The sequence below is a fragment of the Melospiza melodia genome, chromosome 2 (assembly GCF_035770615.1).
Source record: "Melospiza melodia melodia isolate bMelMel2 chromosome 2, bMelMel2.pri, whole genome shotgun sequence".
In the NCBI taxonomy this organism is placed as follows: domain Eukaryota; kingdom Metazoa; phylum Chordata; class Aves; order Passeriformes; family Passerellidae; genus Melospiza; species Melospiza melodia.
Window position 1 is genome coordinate 18,413,003 of NC_086195.1, and position 27,295 is coordinate 18,440,297.

At 40.4% G+C, this 27,295-nt stretch overlaps 1 protein-coding gene across 7 annotated transcripts in view; it reads right to left on the bottom strand.

The window, feature by feature from the left end:
- Positions 1-598: 598 nt before the first annotated feature.
- The window catches only part of GLRA2 (glycine receptor alpha 2), a 121,093-nt gene continuing 94,396 nt past the window's right edge, over positions 599-27,295 (bottom strand). For 5 of the 7 annotated variants that reach the window (XM_063183169.1, XM_063183196.1, XM_063183204.1 and 2 more), the window contains exons 9-10: positions 26,877-26,996; positions 599-2,121 (exon numbers count right to left, since the gene is read on the bottom strand). In XM_063183169.1, coding sequence (XP_063039239.1) covers positions 1,843-2,121; positions 26,877-26,996 — 399 coding nt within the window. In that variant the 3' untranslated portion in view covers positions 599-1,842. The remainder of the gene's footprint in view (positions 2,122-26,876; positions 26,997-27,295) is intronic. The other 2 variants (XM_063183187.1, XM_063183179.1) reach the window with 1 other exon arrangement.

The following is a 27,295-nucleotide window of genomic DNA, read 5'->3' on the forward strand; positions in this document are numbered from 1 at the left end:
TCAGATGTCTCAGCTCCACATCTCATTAGGGGAGAGAGAATGCCTGTACTGGGCAGCTACAGTGTGTGTATTTGGGCCTCACAAGGGAAGGGCAGAAAACTGACTTCAGTCTTTAATTTGCTTTTAAATTATTGGTCATTCCCATGTCTACAAGAGGCAACTGGCACAGGCCATCTCAGCATGTCCTCCAGCTCACCAAAGTGGTGGAGCTGTAAGAAAGCCAGATGAAAGTTCAGGACAGCCCCAAGCCAGGCACAGCGCGTGTGAAGCTGGGCTGGATTTCTTGCTCTGCAGGGCTGCTGTGGGAGGGGAGCAGCATCCCTCCTCCCCCAGGCCTGGCTCAGCACATCCAAATGTTCTACAAATGCTCCCATCATATCCCAGACACACTTCTGACAGTCCTTGACGTACTCCCAGGGGCTGCAGTAGTCCCTTTGCTGCAGGATAGACAGAAACATTTGGTGTGCTAAGTCATGTCAGCAGAAGGCTGCTTTCCACCCTCTTTCTGCTGACAGAGCAGTGGAAGAGCTGGGCTGTGGCACGAACAGCCCTGCTGCTGCTGCTGCTGCTGCTGCAAATGAAGAAAAGAGTGAAGAAATGTTAGTACCACATTTAGCTTTATTGAAATTGAACAAATACCTTTTTTTAATAAACCCTTTTACAGCAAGTGTAAAATTTTAATGTTTTACTCATCTTATGTTACAGGTTGTCTTCTTCCATGTAAGCAAAAATACCACCATTTTTTTCCTCTTTTTAAATTTTTTTTTTTAAATTTTCTACTTTAAAACATGTAGCAAGGATTTGAATAATGCAGATCCGGCACCAAAAAGTAACAGGTTCTGAAAATCACAGTACAGTTTTAAAATTCTTAGGTTAATTAATGATATTTAAAATGATAGCCACTTTGAGTAAAGATATAAATTAGAGGTCTGTAAACAAGTTGTGTTTACCTATAGAGCTATTGACTGCAGCTACAATGAGAGCGATAATAGAAACTCAATGCTAAACTGAGCTACACCTTTGAGGAAACAAGTTCTTACTAAGAAGTGTGGTACAGGGTAGCACAATAGGTAAAATACAGTTTGGCACCTCAAGTTGCATGTAAAATCAGCAGAAATAAAATGAAGTAAGTGCACTGTCTCCCAACAGAAATAAACCAGGCAGTTTCACTGGTTTTGGAGTGTCAACTATCAAATAAATCACATGACACACAAGTTCAACCCCAAAATTACAATTCTAGTAAAGCAAGATAATATTAAAATGCACGCCCACAAGGATAGTAAAGTATAAATATTTTTTTCCTTTTTTTTCCCTCTCCCTTATCAGTAGAAATAATTTACAACCCACAAAAGGACTCCTTGGTGAAACCACTACCTACAGACATGATCATGGAATGTAGCTCAGTAGACTTGTTTCAAATAGAAAGGCAACATTATCCTGAAAAATTTTGGTCCTCTTATAACTCACTGTACTGTAGCCACCACAGTCTCTTGATAGATGTTTTAGGAGAATTGTTTGTTTTCTGATTCTCTTTTGTTCTGAAAGGTAATATCTTGGTGATAAAGCTGGGTATAATTTGGCCCCAATTTTAGATGTCTTGTTGATGCTGAATCTGGAAGAACACACTAGGAGTACATAGGGGGAACCTCCTGCCTGGTCTCACGGCATATTTTGTCATGGAATCACTTTTCCTTCTACACTTCTTTTCCTCTTTGCTAATTTTTTCTCCAGTGTTCTGGGGGAGTGGGGAAGAAACCTTTAGTCCATATGACAGAATGACATTTTGCTGTTTATTTACATGTGGATCACTTTGGCTAAGAAGTCCTGGCAAACCAGAGCTGCCTATTTCTTGTGAATGTCCTCATGCCGTATAATTTTGTATGTAATCCAGTAAAAGATGTTGAAAATGAGGAAGGCGAGTGGGAACGCAGCACGGGATATTGTATCAATCCTTTTTGCACGGTCAACAAACTTCTTTTTGATGGAATCTGAATCCTTTGGTGGTGCTGGAGTTGGGTTGGGTGGTGTAGTCTTGACTGCTGTGCCATCTTTGACCTGGAGGCAGTGGCCCATGCCATAGCCACTGAAATTGAATCGGCTGTCACGAGCAACTTCATCTTCCTGCAGGATAAAGAGGACAAATAAGACACACAATCACCTGTCTATTGAGCATACCATGCTGTTGAGTAGTTGAGGTGCACCCCTCCAAAGCACCTCAGCAAATTACCTGGTTACACAATGATACAAAGTCTGGGTTTTAAAGACAAACAAGAACTTAAAACCCACATTAAAATATGTGGAAATCAGGTGGCGTCTGGTGTTTGTGAATCCGAGCTTTAATTTTTCTATGTCTAAAACAAGTGCCCTGAGTAGTCAGCTGTATCCCAGCCCTGTAGGGAGGAGATTTGACTCCACAGGTTTATATTGCTCTCCTTGAGCTTTCTGTGGGGAGGACACAGGGTCATGTTGGTAGCAGGGTGTCTGCTGCAGCCAGGCTGAATTGAGTGACCCAGAGATCCAGGGGCCCAAGCTCATGTCAGTGGGTTTCCACTGCTCAGCCTCTCAGCAGCCTCACAGCTCCATCTCAGACCTATGAAACAAGGGCAGATCATGGTCCCTGGGCACTTGGATTTAGTGCTTGCTGGGAGCCAGGTGCAGGAGCACAAGCTAATGTAGCATCACCCTGCAGAAATCCATTCTCTCTTGTCTGAGTGGGTGATATTTGTTTTTGGAGAGGTGAGTAACTACCACTGAACTTTATCACTATAATAACTGTGTGATGAAAGGCTTGTGACTGTGCTGGTAAATTCTCCCTGATGTTTCTCCTGTCTGATAGAACAATAATACACAAGTTTACAGTTGCTGGCAGCTCTCCATGAAGGATTCAAAACCAACAGACAAAGCAGCTCTATTCTTTTTCATTCCAGCAGGGATGAATTGTAAGTTCAGGAGCTTGTTCTAGTTAAAAGACCTTTTATTTGACTGACAGGTGCTTCACTGTTGACTGAAAATAACCACTTCTTGGGTTGATAAGGAGCCCAATCCCTCATGGAGGTATTTAATATCCTCATATCTCTTAGCAAACCAGAGCCTTCTGAACTTAACAGAAAATCAAAAACTGCAAGAAAAAAAGGCATCACAGCAGCAAGATATTGAATAATGAGTATATTGGCTGAACTTGGGGGTGGGAAGGGAGGATAATTTGCACCTATTCAGGATGTAAATCACTGCTCCTTCACAGAGGAACCTCTTTCAATAACAGCATTTTTCTCTCTCCTCAGCTCCAGGACTGGAATTGAATATAACACCCAACTTGCTGTCCTTACCTTGGAGCTGACACGCAAAGGGGAATAATCAGTAGTGTGATTCAAGGCTACCAAATGAGAAATAGTCCCTCTGACTGCTCATGGCATTGAATGCTTATGGAAGGAAGGGTAGGCAGTAAACAGTGCTCTGGAGACCCTGTCACTCCAGCATGAAGGTCTATTCCACAGTGTATCCATAAGCAGGTGGAAAATTGCATCATTGCAAGGCTGTTTGAGCACTTATCCAGGGCTTACAACCTTTCCATTTCAAAAGTTCACCATCATTAAGAAAAAGGATGGTCCTCTCCTTTTTCAATTTTATGTATTTGCAGTTTGCAGTACCTCTGTGAAAACACTGCTTGTCCTAGTGATTATAAGCATGTAAAATGTTTTTAAAGATGAACCCACTGAGACCTAAGTTCTGGATAGCCCTATTAGGCAAGGCTTCTCTGGCATGACTTAATGACTTAATAACACTGCAAAGTCCCCCAGTAATACAGGGAGATGCCTTCCTCTCAGTGTTTTTCATTTTACTGAGTTTGAAGGATGAAATGCATGCCCAGGACATGAGAGGTGATTAAAAAGGGTAACAGATTTTCAGCAGCTGTGTTGCCATATGTAGTTCATTCATTTTTAAAAATTTAATTTCTGTTGCTCCTGTGAGATCTGTGGGAAGAATAAAAAGTACTGAGCTCAACGTCAGCTTGGAGAGTCCTGACTTCCACTGTGCCCTGGTGGATCACAGCTTTGTCACATGGGGCTGAGCAATTCATCTTCAATGTCACAGCCTTCCTTTTGAGCTTATGCTGTAGCAACCTGAGTGGGAGACCATCTGACATTAGGGACAGGGATGTTTAAATCAAATTATTTTAGTTATTCAGCACCCAGCCCTCTCCATAAGGATCCACTTATGTCCCAATGGGATTTAGAGCCCTGCTTTTCCAACCCAGACAGTTGTCGGTGCCATTTCTTTCTCACACAAGCCAGAGGGAAGCATGTTCAGTACCCACGTTGGTTTTTTATTTAGGACTGCAGGAGATGGGATTTACCCGGGGTACAAGAGGTAAAGCATTCACCTGGGGTATGAGGGTATGAGTGAAAACCTCAGAGGTCAGTTTCCCTCTCTGCTTGAACATATTTTAATGACTTTAATCTCCTTCTCCCTAATAGATCTCTGGATGGGTTTGTTACTGTTTTCCCAACATTGAGCTATTTGATGGCTTAAAAAAAAAAAGAGGTGTTTATGTAGGGTTTTTTTAACCTTTATCAGAAAAAAACCTTTTTCAAAGACTAAATAAATGGATTAGGAGACCAGCATTGTCTTGCTATGCCCACTTGTTACTGTGCCTGATATTATGCACTTACACAAACACAGCACTTGAGATACCACCCAGGCTGTGGCTGTTGGGATTTTTAAGTGCCACCAGAAGCAAGGGAAGCCAGAGCCCTTAGAGCCCCACCTCCAGCCCTGGAGATGCCACAGCTCCATAACCACCATGGGATTTTTAACAGGAAAATCCCTCGGGAGCCAAAGGAGCTTTGCAGCCTGGCCTGTGCCTGCACTCTGAGCACTGCCAGGACTCACAGGTAGGACCTGACCCCATCAGAGTCTCCCACCTGAGCAGACATCACCTGAAGGACCTCAGGGGGTGAGAACTCTGCCCTTTCCCATGAAAGTGGCCAATAGTGTTGAAAGTTAACCATGAAACCCTGGAGATATGAGGACCCACATGTCTGTGATAAGGGGATACTTTTGCCAGGAGACTGCAGAAGTGGGCTGGTGTCCTTTTGGGCCTCTGAGCCCCTAAACTGGTTCCACCCACAGTGAAGGAGAGGGCACAGAAAGGTTTTCTCCACACTGCTGAGGGGACCTGGGGAATCAGCCCAGGTGCTGGAAATTCATTGTCCACCCTGCTTGTGGGTTAGCTCACCCTGGGGTGGATCACACCAAAAATCTTTCATCCCAGAGAAATCTGCCCCACTGGGGACTGCTGCCACACCCTGCCATCAAGAGCCATGTGGGGATACCTGGCCTCAGCAACAATAAAACCCACAGTGTGATTTACTTCAGCATTATGGATGTAGTTAAAAAAATCTGTCTCTAAACCACCATAATCCTATGACAAAACTACAACTTGACATTTCAGATAATATTCCAACATCCTGTTACATATAAAGGACTTGGGGGAATATTCACAGAGAAAGAAAAACAAATTTATACACTATACACAAAAGGATAAAGAACCTTTTTAAAATTATAATTCAAAATGGGAGAAGAAGAACTGACCTTAAGTGCTTTCCCTTAAGTAGTGGACATGTCTTCCTTTGACCTAGAGGTGAACTGCTGCACAGCTTACCTTGGGTACCCCCTGCTGGGGCTCCAAAATCACTCTTCATTCTCAAGGTCCCACTGAGTTCATACCCTCTGACATATCTACCATGGACACCCATCCACTGACAGTCTTCAACCTGCTCTCTAGCTTAGTCACTGCTAAAGTAGTCCAAGTGACTCCTCAAACATCTCTGTCATTATTTTAATCAGACTACACTTGAAACATATCAATTTTAAATGGTACAGAATCTCACTTGCATAAATCCCAGATATTTATGTGTTTAAAGAATTTAAAACCAAAATCAAAGAGCAGCTGGAAGGTGCTGGACATCAACTGGAGTGGCAGAATCCACTGCCATTGAAGTTACTAACTTTATCTTTCTAAAAGGATGTGAAGTTAGGTGTTACATAAAACTAAGTCACAACTCCATCTGTCCTTGATTAAGGCACAGGGGAAAGGGTCACAAACTAGGATGAGAAGCATAGAATAAATTAATAGCAAGAGGAAAGTGTTCTTTTGATAGTTTTCTTTCAGATGTTCACACTCTGAGTATTTTAGAAGAATTATCCATTGAAAGCTGATTATATTTCCTGAGATTTGGGCAAATACTTTCTATAGATGCTTTTTCGACAACATAAATTTATGACTATTGTCTTAAGATGTCATAATGAACAGGCTTAGATATTGGCTTTAAACAATTTTCATTAAACAAGAATTACATATTTTTCTCATTTTTAATTACCCTTTATGAATTTAGTGATTTTTTGTGCTTTACAAATTGATGGCATTAAATCCTCTTGATTTAGTTTTACAGTAAGCAACATATAAATGGTTTTCTTTTTTTCTGAAATGGTTTTCTTTTTTCATTTTTGTAAAGCTTTTATTTCTACTCCATCAGGGCTATAATGTATTTCATACTACCACTTTCACACCAAAGCAATCAGAAATAGGAAAAACACTTTAGAAAATCTAGCCCATTCAATGCCTTCCATGCTCAGCTTTCTGTACAATGCATTTTGAAGTGCTTTGTCTCCACCATTTTAAAATGCTTATTGTCAGCATTGACTAAGTTTTAACAATGAGGAAAATGAGAGAGAGGCTGGCTTCAAACAGTGTATTTAATTTTCTCTCTGATGTGACTTATTCTTTTAATTTTACCACTCTTTTTCCAACATATGGTGGAAAAACTATTTAAAATACTATCTGGTTTAATTAAATTTCAAGGACACGGATTATTAATTTTAGGTATAGGACAGAGAACACCAGAGAAATTTTCCTTTTGGTATTCATAAGCACAAAGTTGGAAGCCCAATTCAGACTTGAATGCAAAATGGAATCATTAGGGAGTGGACACCAAAATATCTTTGGAGATTTCATTCTTAAATCATCTTTACGACTTTGAGACACCTCCCATCTCTCATACTTTACATAATTCATGGTGTGGGTTTGCAGGCAGTCATGCTTACATGGTTTCAGTTCTCTGGAGTCACTGAGCATGTGGACGAAGACAGTTCAGCTGAGAAGCACATTTGGACTTTCAAATCCCCTTTGGTTCCTCACAGAAACCTCTTACAAAATTCAATTCAATTTAATTCAGTTGTGAGGAGATGAGAAGGAAGGTCCTTTCACAGATTAACTGTTTAAAAGGCAGTAATGGAGTTTAGGAGTAAGTGATTGATTTCATAACTGGGGGATTCACTGGAGGGGATCTCTAAGAATCTGTGTGAGAAGCACTCAGAAGGAACTGAGTTATAAATAAGCTGGGACAAAGGTTCCCAAGGGGAGGTACACAGGTGAAACAGGATATTCAAAGCAGACAAAGCTAAGCCAGGATTTCCAGAATGATTCAAAAAGATGAGCGACTAAGTAACAAAATAGCAGTAAATGAAATACAGAGTTGATAAGGGCAAGGTAATGCATTGCAGAAGATAACCATAATTACACATAGATGGTAGCGGCCTCAAAATGTTGTTGCTTTTTCTTTTCCTTGTTTGTGAGTTTGGGAAATTACTCTGACATTAGTCTTCTGCTAAACAGCAGTCAGGAAATGGGCAAACAAAGAGAAAATGCCATTCTGCCATTTTATCTACTCACAGAGCATTCAGGTTTTGGACATTAGAGGTATTTCTGGCCACTAAATCCTACTGAAGACATAGCAGAAGTAGATAAAATACAAAGAGGAGCTGCAAGGATGGCAAAGGCCTTTTATTTTGCATAAGGAAGAAGAAAAGAGATGAGATCTCCTCATCTTAGAAAAGCTATGTTTGAAAATGATACTACAGGATGCTAACAAGCTTCTCTGATTTCTTACAGACTGAAAAGCTCTGGATGTCACCTATGCCAGATGTCATTCTCACTCCTTCTTAATCCAGACTTCAGAGGAGCAGAAGGTGATGTAAAATTGTCACCTTCTCACTTCAATCCTGCCCAAACTATAGACCAAATACTTTCCAGAATTTGGTTTAAATATATTTTTTTCTAAATATTCACCAAGATGTTTAGTCAAAACTCTAAACAGTCTCTGACTAATCCTACTGCAAGATGACATTCCATCAGGACCCATCATCCTGCATGTGACAGTGGTGTTCACCCTGTTCCTGCCTCTCTTAGCAGTGATTTTTCTGCTCACTGAGGTTTGCTTTGCTCTCATTTGAACCCTCATGCCTTCTGGAGTCTAAGTAAAACAGACCTTGTATTATAAATAGGCATTTTAATTAATGGAAGTGAAATTGGTCATTGTTGTCTTTGGTGAGGGTTTCCAATGCGCAAATTTAGGCTTGTTTTGGAAACCTGTGTTTAGTAGTATGTTCTGTCTCCAATAAACAGCAAAAAAGTCTCTGAAGCATGAGTGATTTACTTACACAGTCTGTAAGAACAGCAAGTGAACTGTTATTAATGCAATAATGAAATGGTAGTTAATGCAGCTTCGCCCTTTTCAAGTAGGAATTGAACATTATCCAACTGAAAGAGTAACATAATTTAAACATGTTGTGAGCAAAAATATTTTCCTGCCCTGAAATATCTATAAGTAGAATCAAAAATTTTCAAAAATTACTTTAATATTAAAGATTATACAGTTGGTAAGGATGAGTGATTTGCTAGAAAAAAAAAAAAAAGAAAGCTTTAAAGCTTTTTCTTCAGTAAAGAATGGCTTCTGTCTGTAAATTTTGCAAACACAATTAATGAAAATGTCTTATTCAAATTCAAGTTTTATATATAATATAATGAATATTTTCATTTTAGGGGAGGGAGAACCAGATGAACTACTGTTTTGCAAAGCACCATAAATGTTATGATAGAGTCATTCCTCCTAAAACACCAGTAGATTGATTCCTGACACAGTCTTGGTTGCTTGTTTCCTTTTATTTTTAATGAAAGTTATGCCTTAAAATATTCAGATACAGTGATTTGTGAGTCATACAGGTATAATTTGACTGGATATTAAATTCTCTCAGGACAGTAAAGTCTGGAGACTTGACTGCTCTTGGGTAAGTTCTGCCAGTCTCTCTCCAAAGAAAGAAGAGGCTGGCCACTTTATCAGTGGGAATGGCACATTATTCTGTTTTACATCAGACAAATACATGTTGGTGACCTAGATTTGAAGGATAATCTGCTCTGACCAGAAATCTGTTGGATAAAGGGCAACTGACTTCTGCTCATTCTGTCTGCATGCAAGGCTGAGTAAAATGCAAAGCTGGTGTTAAAATATGTGACTATTTCAGCTAGAACATGAAATAGCTGTTAATGGGCACATCAATATAAAGCAAGACTACATCAGCTAAAATTTTAGAAGATCAAAAACCTGAAATACCAATGGAACTGTACCTAAAATTCACTTAGTCCATTTTCTCTTGCTTTCTGCAAGATGTCTACATCAGGAGAGATGAGCGGACTCTCACCTTCCTCCTTTCAGCAGTGTTCAAGCCTGAGCCTCAGACTCCAGTTCCCTCCCACCCTGAAACCTGCTGCAGGGTCAATATCACAGGACAAGGGGACAGGGTGTCCCCAGGTGGGTGACAGGCATGGGGGAACTGCCACAGCAACATGTGGGACACCCCTGCCCAAATACCCCAGTCACAAATATCTGAGCTACCCTCTACACAGGACTTTTCCCGTCAGGTTCTCCGGTCCTTTTCTCAAAGCAGATTTAAATACATTGGGGAGGATTATTTTTATCACACCTTTGTGAAATTTCTCAGTGTTCTCTTCTTTAACTGTATTTATTCTAGGAGACTTTGCTAGACCGCTCCTGTGCCCTGGCCGTGCCATCTCAGAGTACCTCATTAGTCTGCCAGTCATAATTAAAAAATAAATAAATGTGCACACAGGGCCCATAAACAGCACTCATGATTGGATTCCTGCAGGTTACCCTCTAGAACAACACATTGCTGGGATGTTTCATGGCTCAGGTTTTGATTGTCTCATCCCTGGGGTGATGTGCAGCCCACCTGCAGCACTGTCCCTGCCTGGGCCAAGGTGGGGATGAAGTGCTGGGGCCTGAGCCATCCCCACCCCTTGCTGAGGTCTCCTGCTCGGTGCCAGGAAGGGGCACAGGAAGAGGACAGGCAAAGGGAAGGAAGAGGAAAGGGGTTTTTTCCTTACTGGTGGCAGACTCTCACCTTCAAGCCATTTTCTACAACAAACACCCAGAATGAACCCCAGCAAATGCAGGCAGAGTTTACCAGGGCTTTCTCAGACATTCATGCATTTAATTCATGCAAATACTGAACAAAATGAATTAAATATTGCAAATTGCATTAATAATTTAAATTCTGTAGCTAAAAATAGTCAAGAATATTTGAATAATCTTAAAGTGTTCACATGCAAATTTTATAAATTTAGTCGGGGGAGGCTGTGGGGGGTATTTTGTTTCTGTCACTGTTTTTGGTTTTGGGTGTTTTTTGTTCCTGAAGTTGGATAAGCCTTTCTTTTCCAGTTATCAGTTCTTAATACCAGGCTTCCAATAAATAATGTTTTGGGGTTGGTTTCATTTCCTTATCTTCTATTACACAAGTTACCCTTTCTGGCTTTCCATATCATTTATTTCCTGTTTTTAGTCAAGATCTCCATCTGGATTTCTCTAACTATTCTTGTACAAGCCAAAAGCATCATTGGATTTAAAAAAAAAATTGCCAGATATCTGTGCTTCAAACTTGCTTCCAAAATAAATTGTTGCATCTTAGAAAGATCTTGACTGTTTGAATGTATTAGATATTTACTACACTTATAGACTTCTGTATTTTCATTTTTTATTTGCTTCTGTGAGGGTTACTTTATAAAATTCTGGTGTTATTTATTCTCAGGAAAATAAACATTCATCACTAGGTAAAAATCAATGACACTCAATGTCACAGCAACTTGACAGTGCAATCTCTACATGGAATTGTTGAGGTGTTTTTTTCTCATCAGATAAGTAATAAGTCCACAAATTCTAGAAGGTCATTGGAAGTATGCATAAAATGGAAATTAAATAATATTTCATTTTAAATGGGTTTGATAGTTTTTCTTTTACTGTGCATTACACACACAGACACACACACAGTCTGCATGCACCCATCCATGGAGATAGATGTACCTGCATATAGGTGTGGGCAACTATTTAATCTAGTCCTCTAATGTATTCCCTGAAGGCATTAACTAGTGGTAAGTTCACCTAGTGAGAACATTTTTATTCTATTTTAAGATTAAGGGCACTCTCCTGAGAATTTATTAATTATTAATTTTTAATAACTTCTCAAAATGCTAACTTTACACTAGCTTTTCCCCTGCAGTAGTTCTGAGGAGCAAGAATACAGATCACACAGGCAATGGCCATTAAACCTTCCCAATCCTCTCTGCCCATAATAGGCTCTTTGGTGGGATGCTGACATTTTTCCAGGAGGACCATCTGGCCAGGCCAGTAACTAAGCAACAGATCTCCTGGTGATGGCCTTTTATTACTTGGCAAAAGTGATACAAGGATAACCTGAAACAAGAGATTTAACGGTGTAAGAGAGAAGCCAGTACTGAGGTACAAACACGTGAAATGTGGAAGCATGGCTGTAGCACTGGAAAAGGTATTCTTGGGAGAAGATCTCAGATGCTTGTCTGAACTCAAGTTTTGTTCAAGAATATCAAGGAAAACAGGAAAATAAATGCCTGGTTAATTTACCTAAAAGACAGCTCACAAGGATAACACAAAAGTAAAGGTTTGCTATGACAGCAGCCTTCCTGAGACATGTATGTTGCATGTTACATCTATCATGTCCTGGAGTAATTCTAAAACAGTGTTTGCAGTGCCAGAGCTCTGGAGAAGCCTGTCATGAGGTGCATGGAAGAGGTCAGGACTCACTGTGACTGCCTACACCCTCCTGACCTCGAGGTTCCACTGCTGAGAAGGGATGGCACCAGGGCCAGGATGATATTCGGGAAACATTCCAATAAGCCAAGGAACAAAGCAAAGCAGGAGCACCCTGAGAGACAGGGAGCTCTGGCAGCTCAGATTTCCACTTTAGTGAACATCCAAGAGCTCCATAAGTACCAGGCAGGAGAAGACAAGAGGTGTTTGGTGACAACCTACATTCTGTACAGTAGGATATCACACACACTGAACAGTCAGAATGAGTGGGCATTAAACTGATTTGTTGTCCTCTGAGCTGGAAACATGGATGGGGTCTTTGAATGGGGTCTAATGTGAAACACAGGCAATTTGATATCTACTCTTGGTCCTTTGCTTTCCTATCTCCTTATTTCTGCAACTGTCTCTTCTCTTTTAAACTCCTTTTTAACTTTTTTTTTTCTCTGACACATTTTGCCTCCCAGATCTGATTTTGCCTACCTCCTCTTTGATGCTTTTATCCTCACTGTTTTCCTTTTATGTGGCCCATACCTTCTGCTCGCAAAATTCAGTTCCTTCCTTGGGTCCTATCTGCTGTGGCCCCTTCTGCTCCTAGCAGCTAAATTATCTTCCTCCAAAGAAAAGGCAAGCCATAAAAGTAGAACTCCACCTTGTCAAGACCATCTCTAAACTGAGAGGTGTTACTCTATGTTTTAAGAATAGACAGGAATTAGATTTTGTTTTCTTTTGTTGATGTTGGGTTTGTTTGTTTTGTTGATGTTGTTTGTTTGTTTTGTTTTGATGTTGGGTTTGTTTGTTTGTTTGTTTGCTTGCTTGCTTGCTTGCTTGTTTTTAATTAAAATAATCTGCTTTTGGAAATCCACAGAGTTGATAAGTGCTTAAAGAGTTTACAGTACCATAAAGCATTTTGAAATGTGATGCTTCTCATTTGATCTACTGCTCATGACACACAGCCTGTCCCACTGCTGGCAGGGAAAGCTGAGGATCACCAATTGCATGGGTCCATGCAGCAATCTGTGACATTGTTCTCACCAACCAGAATATGCAGCAGGAACCTGTGGGAGGCTTTGGAAAATGATCACGAGTGCTGCAAAACCAGCAAATGGAATTTTGTTTTTATTCTAAGTTTAGAGCTCAGTAAAAAGGGTTGTTGTTTGTGCATAGCACATGTTCTAGTCTACTGAAAACTGAGTAATGTGGTAGTATATGCAAATAGTAAGAGATTAAAGACTTGGCATGCTCTGGAATACTCCAATGACATGTCCAATCACAGCAGTACCATCTGCTTTTCCTTATATGTGCTAAATTTATAACACTCTGCTAATTTCTGTAAAAGTTTACTCACCAGTTTCAGGAAATTATACTTAACAGAATGCAATATTTGGGTTTTGTGACTTATTGCTAGTAAACAGTTTGTAAAAGCCTCTTCAGTAACTCATCTTTTAGACAAAGGACTTTGGAAATCAATAACATTGATTATGATTCTTAACCCCGAAGGAATGGCAGTAATTTGCAATTCAAATGTTAATTCCCTAAGTTTTTGCTCCCACTCAAATTTTGACAGACCCAAAGGCAATTAGACTTTCACCTTGGACTTGGAAACCAGTAAAATGCAAGTCTGGTATTGTACAGCTAAATTAAAATTAATTCCTTCTGTTTGGAGTGGAATTTTTAGCAGGTTGCTTAACTGTAACTTCTCTTCAGGCAGTGATCAGTTTGACCCAGTATTGACTGCACAATATTGGCAATATCCCCCTCATAATTGCTCACTGACACTATGAGACATAGGAAAATAGAAAACCAGGCAAGGAAAGGCTCCCTTCAATGGCCATCTGGGGTTTCCACGAGTGTTTTTCCATGTTGGCTTCACAGCTGGATGTTTTACTGTTGATACTGGAGTTCATTTAGGGTGTCTCTGCATGGTGCTGTGCTGAATGATTCCTTCCCAACTAAGGCTGAGTTGTCCCTTCTTTGTGTCTGAAGGGAGCAGGTATTTCAAAGTGTGAGACCAGTGAACCATCACCTAAGGGGACAGTGGTCTAGAGGATATTTTAAACGTGCTTGACACATTTAAATAGATGGTTTCAGCTTGCCAGTTTTGGAATAGATCCTAAAATACAAGTCACTATAAAGAATAAAGCAATTTGTTTTGGATGATTAAGAGAATATGGCTCATATATCCAAGGTGTGACAATTCCAATCACATCTTGATTTCAATTTACAGGAAAGAAATAAACTAGGCTTCATTATTGCTCATACTGTTGATGCTATATATTTGACATGATAATCTACAGTATTAGTCAGTAAATTGACTCACTGGACTGCCCTTGATCATATGCTCCATTTTCTGCTCAGCAGGGCTCTCTCTAACAGCTATATATAACCAGGGAGGGGAGGGACAGAGAGGGTTCTCTCTTAGATCATTATAAAATGACGCCGCGTTCGGTTTCCCCGTTGCTTCAAAGGTTACAAGTGATGTGATCTTTTCACCATCACAGATAATACATGGCTGTTGTTTGTCTGACTTGGCAGCTCCTCACACAGAAATCCAATACTTTCCTCTTGTCACATATTCATTTCAGAAATGTGCTCTCTTGCAGGCCTGAAATGAAATGGCCTCTGTATTCCTGTCTGCCAGGTTTCAAGTATTGCCTTATGTGGTCCCTCCTCATCATACCACGGTTGTCACATTAGCAACCCACAAGAGTACTTGCAGCAAATGTAAAATCTCCTGGTTGTAATTAAAATTCTGCATGCTTTCTATTAAATAACCTAAATCATTGTGCATCACAATCCATAGCTCTGCTCTTCTGCCACTGTTTTAAAATGTCTGATTACTGAGCTAATTGCTCAGGCAGGTTGTTTTTAGACTGTATAATGCATTTATAGGTTATATATCTCTGTCAAAATAAGTATTGGATTAATCTTGGCTCCTCATCTGCATGTTGAGAAATTGCTTCCTCAGTCCAGACAGAAGTTAAAGTCTGGGGCATCCTCTAAAAGGGGCTAAAGGGTGAAGGGCAGCTGAGAAAGAATGAGATCCCACAAACAAAAAAGCAGGCATCTCAGTAGAAGATTGGCATGAGTTACAAAATACAAACCTGTGTAGCTATATTTCAGCAGCATATCTGCAGCTGCAATCTGTGTTGCTGCAGAAGGAAGGGGAAGCAAACACTGTTAGGACAGAAAGAGCCTATTACTATTTTTGTCCAGAGTGGTAAATTGTTCAGAGACTTTTTTACTCACCTTTGCTCCAGAAGTACTTGCAAGTCAAAGAGAATTACAGGATGTAAATTGTAAATACTCAACTATGGGTCAGCACATCTACAAAAAGATATAATTCAACTCACATTCTCCCTTAGGAACAATCCCTGACAAATCTCTTTTAAACTCACTCCTGATATACTGGGCACATTACAGAAGAATGTTTAACAGCACTGATTAATATTTTCAGCAACTGTAAATTGCCCAGTGCATTGCCTGGTGCTGGTTCTGCCAGCTGGCTCTCAAGGGCTCTTCTGGTCCTGTTCCCTGCCATACTACAATTCTGTGCTTGTAGTCTGAAGAATAGAATAGAAATCAATCACTGTCCAGGCCAAACAGCTTCCTCTAAATTGTAAAGCTTTAAAAATGCAAAGAGGCTAAAGTCTAAGCCTCTTTGCTTCGAAGGCTTGAAAGCTGCCAGCAGAAAAGATCCCCAGATTCATATGGTACCAATTCCTAAGACATCTTCACTCTGAAATTGAAGGCAAGGAGGGAAGACTTATGGTAAAAGAAAGGTCAAAATTTACATCCCACCATGTCATACTGATTACCCTTTGGGCACCCCTGTACCCCTGGGGTGTGGTGCTTTTGGCTAAATGCCTTTCTATCTCCCCTCAGGTGAATGAGCCCTCACCATGGGAGAATGGGGTTCATGTTTCATAGCTAAAGGAGGCAAATATTGGACAGACTCACAAGAGCCAGGTGTGGCAGCAAGGAACATGCAGCAGTGACAGGAAAAGGGTGAGCTGCTGAGAACACTGGCTGGGATGCCACATGCAATAAAAACATCACTAAGCTTCACATGGGCTTCAAAAAATATTCATGAAATAGCAGCTGTTGGATTCAAATACAGCATCTGGTGAAAAAGATCTGTTGTCATGATATAAGTCTGATATTCAACCCCAGCTACACAAATACTCACAAGAGAACTCACCAAAGAGGAAAGCACTAACAGTACAGAGAAGTGTGACAAAAGCAGCAGTCTCCATGCATCAAGAAGTAAAATTCAAATAGATTATTTTTACAACAAAATAACACAATATAAGCCGCAAGGGAAAGTGAACAAAGATCAAAGAGCAAATAAGAGACAGGCAACATAAACAGGCATCCCCAGTATCTAGAAGTCAAAGAACAGCAGCATACAGCACCAGAGCATCTTAAAAGAGCTGTCATGTCTTTGGGGAAAAACATCCTTTGTGCAAACTTGAAAAAAAGCAGTATTTACATTTAGGAAGCAAGACAACATTTTCTGTGCCTGAAAAAAGCTACTCTCTCTTGACTTTTTTATTATTTTTTCTTCACACTCCTGTCTGGTCCCTATGAAAAAAGTACATTTTGTGTCTCCATTGCATGAACATCTAGCACAGGTAACAGTAAGGGCAGCATAATGAAAGACCAATCCATTAGAAAAAATATAAAACTGACTGCACTAGAGTTCATGACAGACAAATCTAGGACATCTTCAAGATAAGGAACAAAATGTCAGTTCTCAAAGACATTTTAAAAGAGAACTGCAACAGCTAGATAATCAATTGCTTTTAAATAAAATCTAAAGCCAAGGTGAAAGTTTGGAACAGCAGCACTGACTTAGTGTTTAATGATTTCCTTTTAAAATGTTTTTAATTATGAGAGCAAATAATCTTGTTTTCCCCATTGTTTTTTCTTCTTTGCATGGGCTAAGGACCACCAGTCACCCCCCAGCCACCATCTGAGAAACCTGAAATGGCAGAAAGAAATTGTCTTGTTCTAAATCCCTAAATGTGCTGACTTTGTTCCTGCTGCTGTTTGTGTAATTGTGCAAACAGAAATACATCAGATAAGGAAAAAAACTAGCACAACTGCCTCCCCTCCTTTGTCTTTCAACCCTGCCCTCCTTGCAGGCACAGTCACTGAACTCAGGGTTGTTTTGCTCGTGACAAATACCCACCAAACACTGTGGATATGCACTACAGTTTGCAAAACCATTAGTCATCCTGTTTGCTTTCATCTAACACAGAGCTTTGGTCATTTCTATCTTTGGATTCTCCTCACACCAGATCTTCCTCCGCTTCCAATACCCTTTTCCCTCCAGCCTGCACTCCCATTGGCTCTAGTGGCCATAGAGACTCCTAGTCCCACAAGTGATGCAGACCTCATATGAACAACTCATAGCAAGTTTTAAAAAAGTATTTTAATAATTCATGAATCATCACATTGAACTGACTGCTCTATCCATAAATAGCAAAGGCTGCTCATCACAAAAATACCACCTCTGGTTTGGAAAGTCCTTGAGGTGCAAAGTCCTGGAGCCCAGGAGGATGCATCAAGGACAGATGCCCTGGCCCAACACAGGACAACCTTCTTGGAGTTTGTGATCTCCAGATGGAGCTTCCCACAGCACAGAGATGTGGCCAGCTGCTGAACAACTGCCTCATGAATTTCAAAGCTACTCTGGTTATTTAACTCGAAAGTCTGGATAATGACACAAATAAATGTTCCAACCAAATCCTTTCATTTTATGACTATAATGCTGCATGTTAAGATTGAAAAGGTGACAATCTGTTTTTCCTAAGATGTAAACCTGAAAATAAGAATCTAAATTCAATGTTATGCCTTTCCATAGGTATTGCTAAAACAAGCGTTTATAAGCATTAAAAAAAATAATCTATAATAAAGATATGTCTTATTTCTGATAGGAATCCAGTTTTATGGGGTCCATGATAAGAAATTAGACTGTTGCTAGCTAGAAGTTAGAGCTGAAAACAAATGCTACATGAAAAACACAGTGAGTAGGTTGAAAAACCAAAAAACATCTTTGCAAATGAGGACGAGCATCTAAGCTCATGCTTGGTAGGAAACAGATGAGAAGTAATTAAAAAAGAAGCTATATGGAGCAATAATTTTGAAAGTAGCAGATAAATTTTAAAAACCCTAATCCTCTTTAATTTTGCTTGAGAATTCATAGCTAGAAATATTGGTGAGGCTACCTGGAGCGAGAAGCATGATACCCAAATGTAAGACGCTCAAAAGGAGAACCAGAACTAATAAATTCAGGAGAACTGAAGCCTGGGCATGGCAGGATATGCCAATATATGGGAAAACTGACAATTACTAAGTAGACAGGCACAAAACAAATCCAGAGACCTCTGTGGGAAATAGAGTGTAAAGCTAATGGAGGGAGAATAGTATCTAAAATAAGTTATGCCACTTCTGCATTTTGGTCTTGGACACACACACACACACACGCACACATACACGTGTTTGTTCCAAAATAAATGTCTTGGAGGTAGATTTTTGTACCTCAGGAGGGACCTATCTGATGGAAGATCAGCTGTCATTATGGTCAAACAAGGAAACTGCAGTGAAATAGGTGCATAATTTGCCTCTATTCCTCCAGAAAGGATGGGGCCAGAACTTGCAAATCTTGAAAGAAAGGCCACTGTCTTCTGCAAGAGCCACTGGAAGGTTATAAGTAAAACACATAAAGTCTATTAGCAGGGCAGGAAAGCCACTGAACAAGAGCACATAGTGATTTTTCAGAAGATTTGATTATCCACTCATTGGTGTATACCCCACCCATTCTGGACACACAACGAAACACTTGCACCAGACAAATACCTCTTAATACATCTAACTAGGTTTGTAATGGTGAAAAAAAGAGCATTAGCACCTTGAAGGACTTACAGACAGAGGTTACCAAGGGCTGTAAAAGAGCATCCTGTGATGCACAAGTTCTCTCTATCTCACCAGCCTGTAGTGGCATCATGCTCTATTAGACTTGCTAGAATTTCTCTTCCTGTGAGGATCAGCACACAAAAAAAGCCTAGAAGTTGAAAATTCTGCTGATGGTGCAAGTGAGTGGACTTGGTGCCTGATCCCACTGAGGAAGTCAAAAAGAAAGCTGGCATAAGTTAACAGACAACCGATAGATAAATTTCATAAATTTTGGGCTAGAGTGTGTCAAGGCTGCTACTTGCAGATGCCTGTAAGACTTTACATCCTGAAGAGGAAATGCACAACTTTCTTTACTGGAATGGAGTGCAAGGTCTCATACGTGTGCAACTCAGATAATCTCTAATGAACAGAGTTTGTGATTTCTATTCTAAAGTAGCTATTATTTTGACAGATGAAGATTACAGAGAACCTGAAAGCAAGTTTACCACCAGCAGGCTTGGGAAGGTTTAACAGAAAAGGGAATGAGTCACAGGCAGAGCACTTCCACATGACTAGCAGAAAGGGTTATATCACAACACACATGAGGAACCATTTAAAGAAAATGAGGTGAAGCATGAAAGCAAAGGTGTCATGCCTCCTAAGAATCTTGTCATGTTACTGCAGAGAGAAAACCTTGGACCCTTGGTGAAAAACTTGCACTTATGCAGGTGGATTACTTGTATGTACAAATGCACACACAGTATCTGTATGAAAAATTACCTATAAAAGTTAGAAATTAAATGACTTTAAGAGTTATGCCCTTGCTCAGAGAGAAGTTGCAAGATCAGTGCAGAAATTCACAGGTAGAATTCTGGACTTCTGGCACCTCATGTGCATTGGAAAACACAGCAGCATTTTCTGACCTTTCCAATCTGTTTCTCCAGGAGCTAAAAACACTCTGACATGCTCAGTATGCCAGATACATTCATGCAGCCAATGGAAAATGGAGCTTTTCAATAATAAGTCCTTCTTGACATTGATCATTCTGTAGTGAAGATGTTGAGTATTGGAAGAGCCAGTGGACAGCTCTGAGATAGCACTGGGAGTTCACAGAGAGTGGAAGTGAGTAAACTTTTATGCTTTGGCTTGGCATGGAGTTTTCAGGTGCTCCCCACTCGAAATGAGTCTTTGTGAGGACTCTGGCAAGATTCAGCAACAAGTGCTCAGGATATATAGGGTTTCAAGGTGTTAATTCCTTCCAGTTCAACTACCTCTAGCCCCCTCCTCATGTTGTAGAAAAGAAAATCTCCTTCCTCACCTATCCTATCCATCTACTCCCAGTGACGCACAGTGCAAGATTAGTGCTATCCCTTACCAAAAAAAGATACCCAAACAAAAATGAACCCACGAAAACCACCAACAAAAAACCAAACAAACAACCAAATTAAAATATCAGGCCACAAGAGAAACAAACAACCAAACTAAAATATCAGGCCACCCAAGTACAAGTTATCATATTGTAGTAAATAGCATCTTTCTCCAGCAGTGGATCAAGAGGAATAAACACATCTGATCATTAAATCAAGCCACATGTGTCAGAATCAGGCTCTGAGTGATCAGTTTGCCATAAGAAAAGCTGTCAACTTGAACAGGAATGACTATAAACAAGGCTGTTTCCCCCAGGAAAAAAAAAAAATAAAGGTGGAGAAATAAATGGTTTCAACATCACTTTTTTAAAAGTACTGTAAAAACTGGATTTTACTGGAACCCATGAAGTTTTTCAGACTTGAGAGAGAATGAGCTTTCAGCAGCCTGGTTAATACAATTTGGTTTTGAACAATGCCATTTGGACAACATCATTACAGAATGCTTCACAATTAATTACATTCAAATAGCAGCTTCTATCCCCTGTGGAGAAGGGGATTAATTGGGTCAGATGTAAATATGCATTTCATGGATCCTACTGAACACTTGCCCATCTCACCAGTTTCCATGTAATTTGATACAACTGGTGTAGTATGCTCTGGAGATCCACAGGGTGAGCAGGGCTGCTGGTGAGGGTGGGAATACATGGGTACAGAGTGCTGGCATTCTCAGCCTGCATTCTGCTTGGCTCTAACTGCTCAACCCCTTCACTCTCTTGTAGAAATACTAATTTATATTTACTAACACTGAAATATTTTTTTTTGCTGTTGAAAATGAGGCTTGGGACAGAACTCAGAACTGATATGAGGCATCATGACAGACCCCTGGCAATGATGGATCAGAAACTGCTCCCATCCTGGTGCCTTCACTTCCTCCATTGGAATGAGGACCTGGCCATCACAGCAGTGAGAAACCCTGACAACAAACCCTTACTGGGTGCTGAATCTGGGCATGGAAAGAGTCAAGCTACCTACAATGAAAGAACAAAGTTTGGGGGTGAAGTTTTCTCCTGTGCTGCCTAAGCCTATATCTTTGGATTGTGATGGCTTTTCACTCTCTGTCTGGAGTGATATGAGGTGGGCCAGAACACATCCAATGAAAGAATCACCATTTTCTAAAATAATCTGGAAAACAAAAATCTGGTGCCTGTGGCAGATGGTTCTTGAAAAGCCACTTGTTCCTTTAAAGCTTCAAAAATAAGAACATTTCCTGTCTCTTTCTAACTTCCTTTGCCCTATTTTCAGTTTGCACTCTCCCCTAGGTATAATAAGAAATAAGACATTTGCACCCAGCTGGAGAGTACCTTTCATGAGCTGGAAAACTGCAGAGTTCATTTTTGGTGTGTCTCCTGCTGTTCAGGAGTTACTAACAGGACAAACTTGAGTGAAGTGCAAACTTCAGTCTCTAAGGCTTGTCAGTTCAGAGCTGATCCTCTCAGCCACTGCATGCTGGGCAGGTACAAGAGAGGACTCAGAGTTTCTAAAGCAAAGTTCCACTACTGAGCAAGCAAGAAAACACTTTATCCAGTACTCCTGACTTTTCCAGCCCTACCTGTCCCATGTGGTACAGCACACAGTCACTTCATCACCCCAGACTGGAAGTACTGTAATATTGCTGTCGTGCAGCTTATATCCTGTTCCTATCCTATATAACCATAAGGAATAATTTTTTTAAGTATTTGCAAGCTGGGCAATGTGAGTTATTATACTGCATCATGTCCTGTTTGCTGTTTTGGTGCCATGCACGGTCCCTAAAGCTCCAATATCTGTCCCCTGCCCCACAGAGTACCACTTGTTGTACCTCTGATCAGTTCACTGGGTATAAAAATTCATCATTCTGCAGCCTTACCTTCTTCCCACCAGTTACCCACTTCTCTGGTTTCCACCCTTTCTAGATTAGCCATGATTTTCTTGTTCTCATTTTCTGTGTGTTTCTTTTCTTGTTTGTTTGTTTTGCTTTGTTTTTGTTTGCTGTGGCTTCTTTGTGGTTTGGTGCTGTTTGTTTGGGGTTTTTCCCCCCAGAAATTCTATTTTTTTTTCTCCTGATTTTGTTCTCCTGGTTTTTCTTCTACTCTGGTACCTGGAATCCATTACTCCAGCTTGTGAACTAGCACTCTACCCACTTCAATTATTGTTTAGATGTTTGTGACTTTCTCAGGAACTGGTATGACATGTTCCATAAATTGGTCTGCCTGTTATTACAGAATGTTTCATGGTTTTTTATTTGGTTTCCAGAATTCTCTCCCTTGAAATGCAAGAGAAAGAGAATTCTGAAATGCAATCCATTTTCTCTTCTGTTTCTTGTTTTGGGGCAAAAAATCCACCCCACCACAGTCCATCATCTTTTTGTGTCTGATGCAATAAAATACACAAAACACAGTAATTTGTTTAGAATTTTTAACCTTCCTTTCTCCAGTACGGGAGGGAAAAGCTTCCATTTCACTTTCATTTACCCTTGTAAACAGGACACTATGAAACCAAATTTTTCTCTTCCACTGTTTCTTTGTCTGTGTTTGCTTTTCACCGAAAAATCTACATTTCCAGTAAACTTAGGCTCTCCATCTGGTCTAACTGCTCTTATTAGAATTTTTTGATCCATTGCTTGGATACCACCCCCATGGCTGAATTGGTTTTTTTTTACAGGTTTGCTCTTACTAAGGGAACTCATGTCTCTAGATTTGTGCCTAGAGCTAGACTAAGGATTTATATCAAGATAATTTTCAAATTTGAGATGACGGGGTTTTTAAATGTTTAAAGTACATGAGGTATGTCCATTTTACAAACAATACAGATACTTCCACTGATATTAAATAGGGCCACTCTTAGCTTATTCATGCTCAATATAAAAAGACAGAAAAGGACATTCAGATGAGCCACAAAGTGACATGGCAACATGATGCAGCAAATTGTGTCTATTGTTTAACTACAGCTAAATATTCTCTGTAGTTGTATGTAGGACTATAACTTCAAGCTAAATGATAATTTTTTTGTGCTTATCCTCTACTGGATTTTTATCTGCACAGTTACATTAAAGCACTAATGCAATTGCCCTGGAGAAATAAAAGTAACCACAGTATCTTGAGGGTGTTTATCTACAGCAGAAGCTACATGAGCTTTGATCCATTAAGTAAGCAAGATGTGAGAGAGAGAGAGAGAAAGAGCCATTCAGACTCAGATTCCTATTTTTCACAATGAAACTCGTGTGTTTGAGCTTGTTCAGCGAGTACCAAAAATAGCTCAGCAAAAGGGCTTTCCTTGAGCGCTTCCATTATTCACATGATGCGGCACCTTACATAACGCGCGCGCACATCCTCCCGCCGAACGCGCTGCGCACGGCGACAGCAGGAGAACATTCCCACCAGGGACAGCCGTGCCAAGTGCTTTAAAGGCAAAGCCAGGCTGAAGGCACTGACTTTTTTTCTAGGGGCAAGTCTAGAAAACTATAGAAAATTATTTGGGGATCTGACGGAGGGATTTCAGTACGATTAAAATGATAGAGATGGTCTGTAGAAGCTGGTGTTGCTCAATGCATATCTCTTGTACTGTTGAAAGGTAGAAATACTGTACTATCTCAGTGACTTTGTTTGGGCGCTTGCGGTACTTGCTTCACCACTGGCAGCTCCATCCAAGGCCAACAATGCTCTGAAGAATTCAACCAGGTTCTTCCAGCTTTGCTTAGGGAGTTATCCTTTGCTTCTGTAATCACACTTAGTCCCAGTCCCAGCTCTTTCATTTCAAAACACCATTTGTGACCCCTTTGCTAATCTGCATGCATATGAGCCCCCTTGGTTGCAGCACTGTTATTTGTATTGCTCTGTGCTCCCTGCGCATGTGGTTAAACCTGTCACATCTTCCTGCTGCACAGTTCTTCATTCAAGCTAGAACATATTGCTTTTAACACTAATCGTCCCAAACTTATCCCCTAGTCTTGGTCACACTGGTGACCATCACACATGTAATTCAGGAAGTTATCTTTGAGATGATAATGTGAATAATAGTGTACTGTGACTCATTTTGACTACTGATCATATAACATAATAATTATTGTTTTCAAAAAGAAATTATTGAACCTGAGTAAAGAGTTTTGCTTCCCTGGAAATCCATCATTTTGAAAACTAAGAAATAATGTTTAATTATTAAAAATTGTATTTTAAAAATAAGTTGGTTTTTTTTTTCAAGTGATCTGGCACCATAAAAATTTAGATTTTAATATTATGCAACTTTACTACATCCCCAGTACCATTAGACTCCTGGCTTCTACAGCCTGTACTCTCTCTATTGTCCCATGATATAGAAGAAATAGGCAATTATTTCTCTCAACAATCAAGTATTGAATACAAGTTTATTTCCACTTCTGGATGTATTTAACTTGAGCAGAAAGACTACATGAACCTTTAGGACAAACTTTGAATGCTTCCTTCAAGAGAAACTGTATGGGGAACACAAAGTGAAGCACTGATAACCTGAGGATAATGGGATTTTGTGTGTTTGGAAGATGCCAACAAGTCCTGATAAAGCTGTCATTTCAAATGGTTCACCTGTAATACAATTTCTGGACAATTGTATTACAACAATACAACCCAGACTTTTCCTAGAAAAACATTAAAAATCTGATGCTTGATTTAGGAGATTTGATGGTCTCTTAAGATGTCTGCTCAGACTAACTGGTCTGAGGGTTGCAGCACTAAGAAGAGCAAGTCCCAGCGCAGACAATGACAAAAGCAGTGCCAGAGATACAGGCTTACAAAACTGAGAACAGGTATTTTCTTGTCCTGTAGATGAAGTTGCAAATCCCAGAATCAAGGCTAGGTGTGCTTCAGCACCTTTTTCCTCTCCCTAGCACTGAGTGATGCAGTGTAGATACTCAACCACACTCTTACACTGTCTGCTCTTGACTACGACTTTCACATTTGCATTCAACACAAGCTTTGGTTCAGTGAGCAATACCTCAACAAATCAAGTTCCCTGCCTGTGAGGCTCCTTGTGGCACCACAGGCTCTGCTCCTATGTTCTCTTCTGTGCACAAACATCCTTCTCTTGAGCAGAAAACTGCAACCATGGCAGCATTGCTCCAGAAACCTCTGCCTTGCTACATCTCCTCTGTTGACCTCTCAAGTGTGCATCAGTTATGTGATGGGAGTTCTCCAGGGGAAAACAATACCAGAGCAGCTCCAGCTCTTAGGGCTCTGCAGCAAAGGCACTGCGGCGACACGGCCCCTCTGAGAACCTCCCTGGCTGTCTGTGTAATGCACAACATTCTAAAGGAGAGGAGAGGTTTCTGCAAGCTTCCCCAAAGGAGGGGATACCCACAACTTGCACAAACTTTAGCTGAACTACCAGCACTTTGTAATTGGTGAGATATGCAGCACTGAGTACTTACTTGGACTTCTTTTGTAGCTGTATGCATCAGCTTTTCATGGCAGCATACTAATACTGGTCATATCTGCTAGAGAACCCCTGATTTTTTCTTCTTTTTAGAGTCAGTTTTTGTATATATGTAAATATTATTAGAAAGTACAATAGAAAGTATCCAGAAAGTAAGTCTCTCTTCTGCTGCTTGATGTTGTAGCTCTGAAAGCAAATTATTTATTGCATTGTAAACCCTCCATCTTAATTTTGCTGCGTAATATGAACTGTGAGTTTCGCTTTGATTTTGGAAGCTACTAAGTCCCTCTACAGTGTACAAAATTCGCTGAATTCATCTGCATTTTATAATAACATGACTTCACAGAGCTTGATCAAAGTTGGAAGCCCTTTACAGCTCAAGAGTATCTCAGACAATGTTTTTGTTCTGGGAAATCAAGTCCTGAAAGATTAAAACCCCAGTCCCATTTTATTTAAATGAACACATTTCATTCCTCAGCCACTAGCAGCAAGCAGTGAGCTGCACAGTAAGCTTGTTTCTTTCTCCATCATTGATTTTATTGCCTCCACAACTCACCCCTGATCTGGATGCATCAGCTGCTATCATATTGCTTTTGATCTGCTACGTTACACGGTGTAAAAGATTTTAACTTCATGGCTCTTCTCCAAGCAAATAAAAAGAAACCAAGGAAATACTTTTTTCATTCATAGCTATTCATACTCCACTAAGCAGAGCTTGGGACATCATGATGAGGAAGGCTGCAGGTTGACAGTTCAGGAGTAAATACCGCAGCAAGAAAAATGCATTTTGTTATACATACCACATTCTGTTGGAACACGCTCATCTGAAATATGACACAATGTGGGATTTACTGTCTCAAGGCATTTCCTATGGCCCTCTCCCCCCACCCCATTCACTCTATCTTTACACAGGACCAAGCTGCTGAATATGCATGCACTTTCCTCAAGAGGTTTGGAATAGGGGTGGCATAGCCCAGCCGCAGTGAAAAGCAGGCATAAGGGTGGGCCATAAGAATGTACAACATGAAACCGCTGTTCATGCTGGGGACAGCACTGTGTACTTTGTGGGGGCATTTAGCAAAGAGAATGCAAGAGACTACTAGTGATGCCAATCAAAATGGTCCATTTTGCTGATTTATGGCATCGTCGCACATACTAAATCTCTCTTGTTTTCTCTTTCTCACTACAGCTTTACCCTCAAACTTGAATTGCCGATCTGATTCACTGTCCCGTAAGCTGATGACTCTTTGCTCCGCAAGCCATTCATGCGCCGCACGGACTCAACGCTCTCATTCCCAACAGCCACAGTCTGTGCCTGTCCCCAGAGTGTCAGCATAGATAGCAGCAGCAAGAATGGGAATACCACAGCAGCAGCATGACGACACACACACACACAACAGGCAAAGAGAAGAATGGCTTGGTTAGAGAAGACCATCATGCAAAACAACGAGAATCACTTTCAAGGCAAAATAAACTGAGAAAATCGTGAGAGACAAAATCAAGTACAGAGGTGCAGAAAATACCTCCTAAAGAGGTCTTAGTAACATTCCCTATTTTGAAATTTGTGCAACCAGATTCATAGGAAAAAAGCAAGCCTATGTAAATGGATAGGTC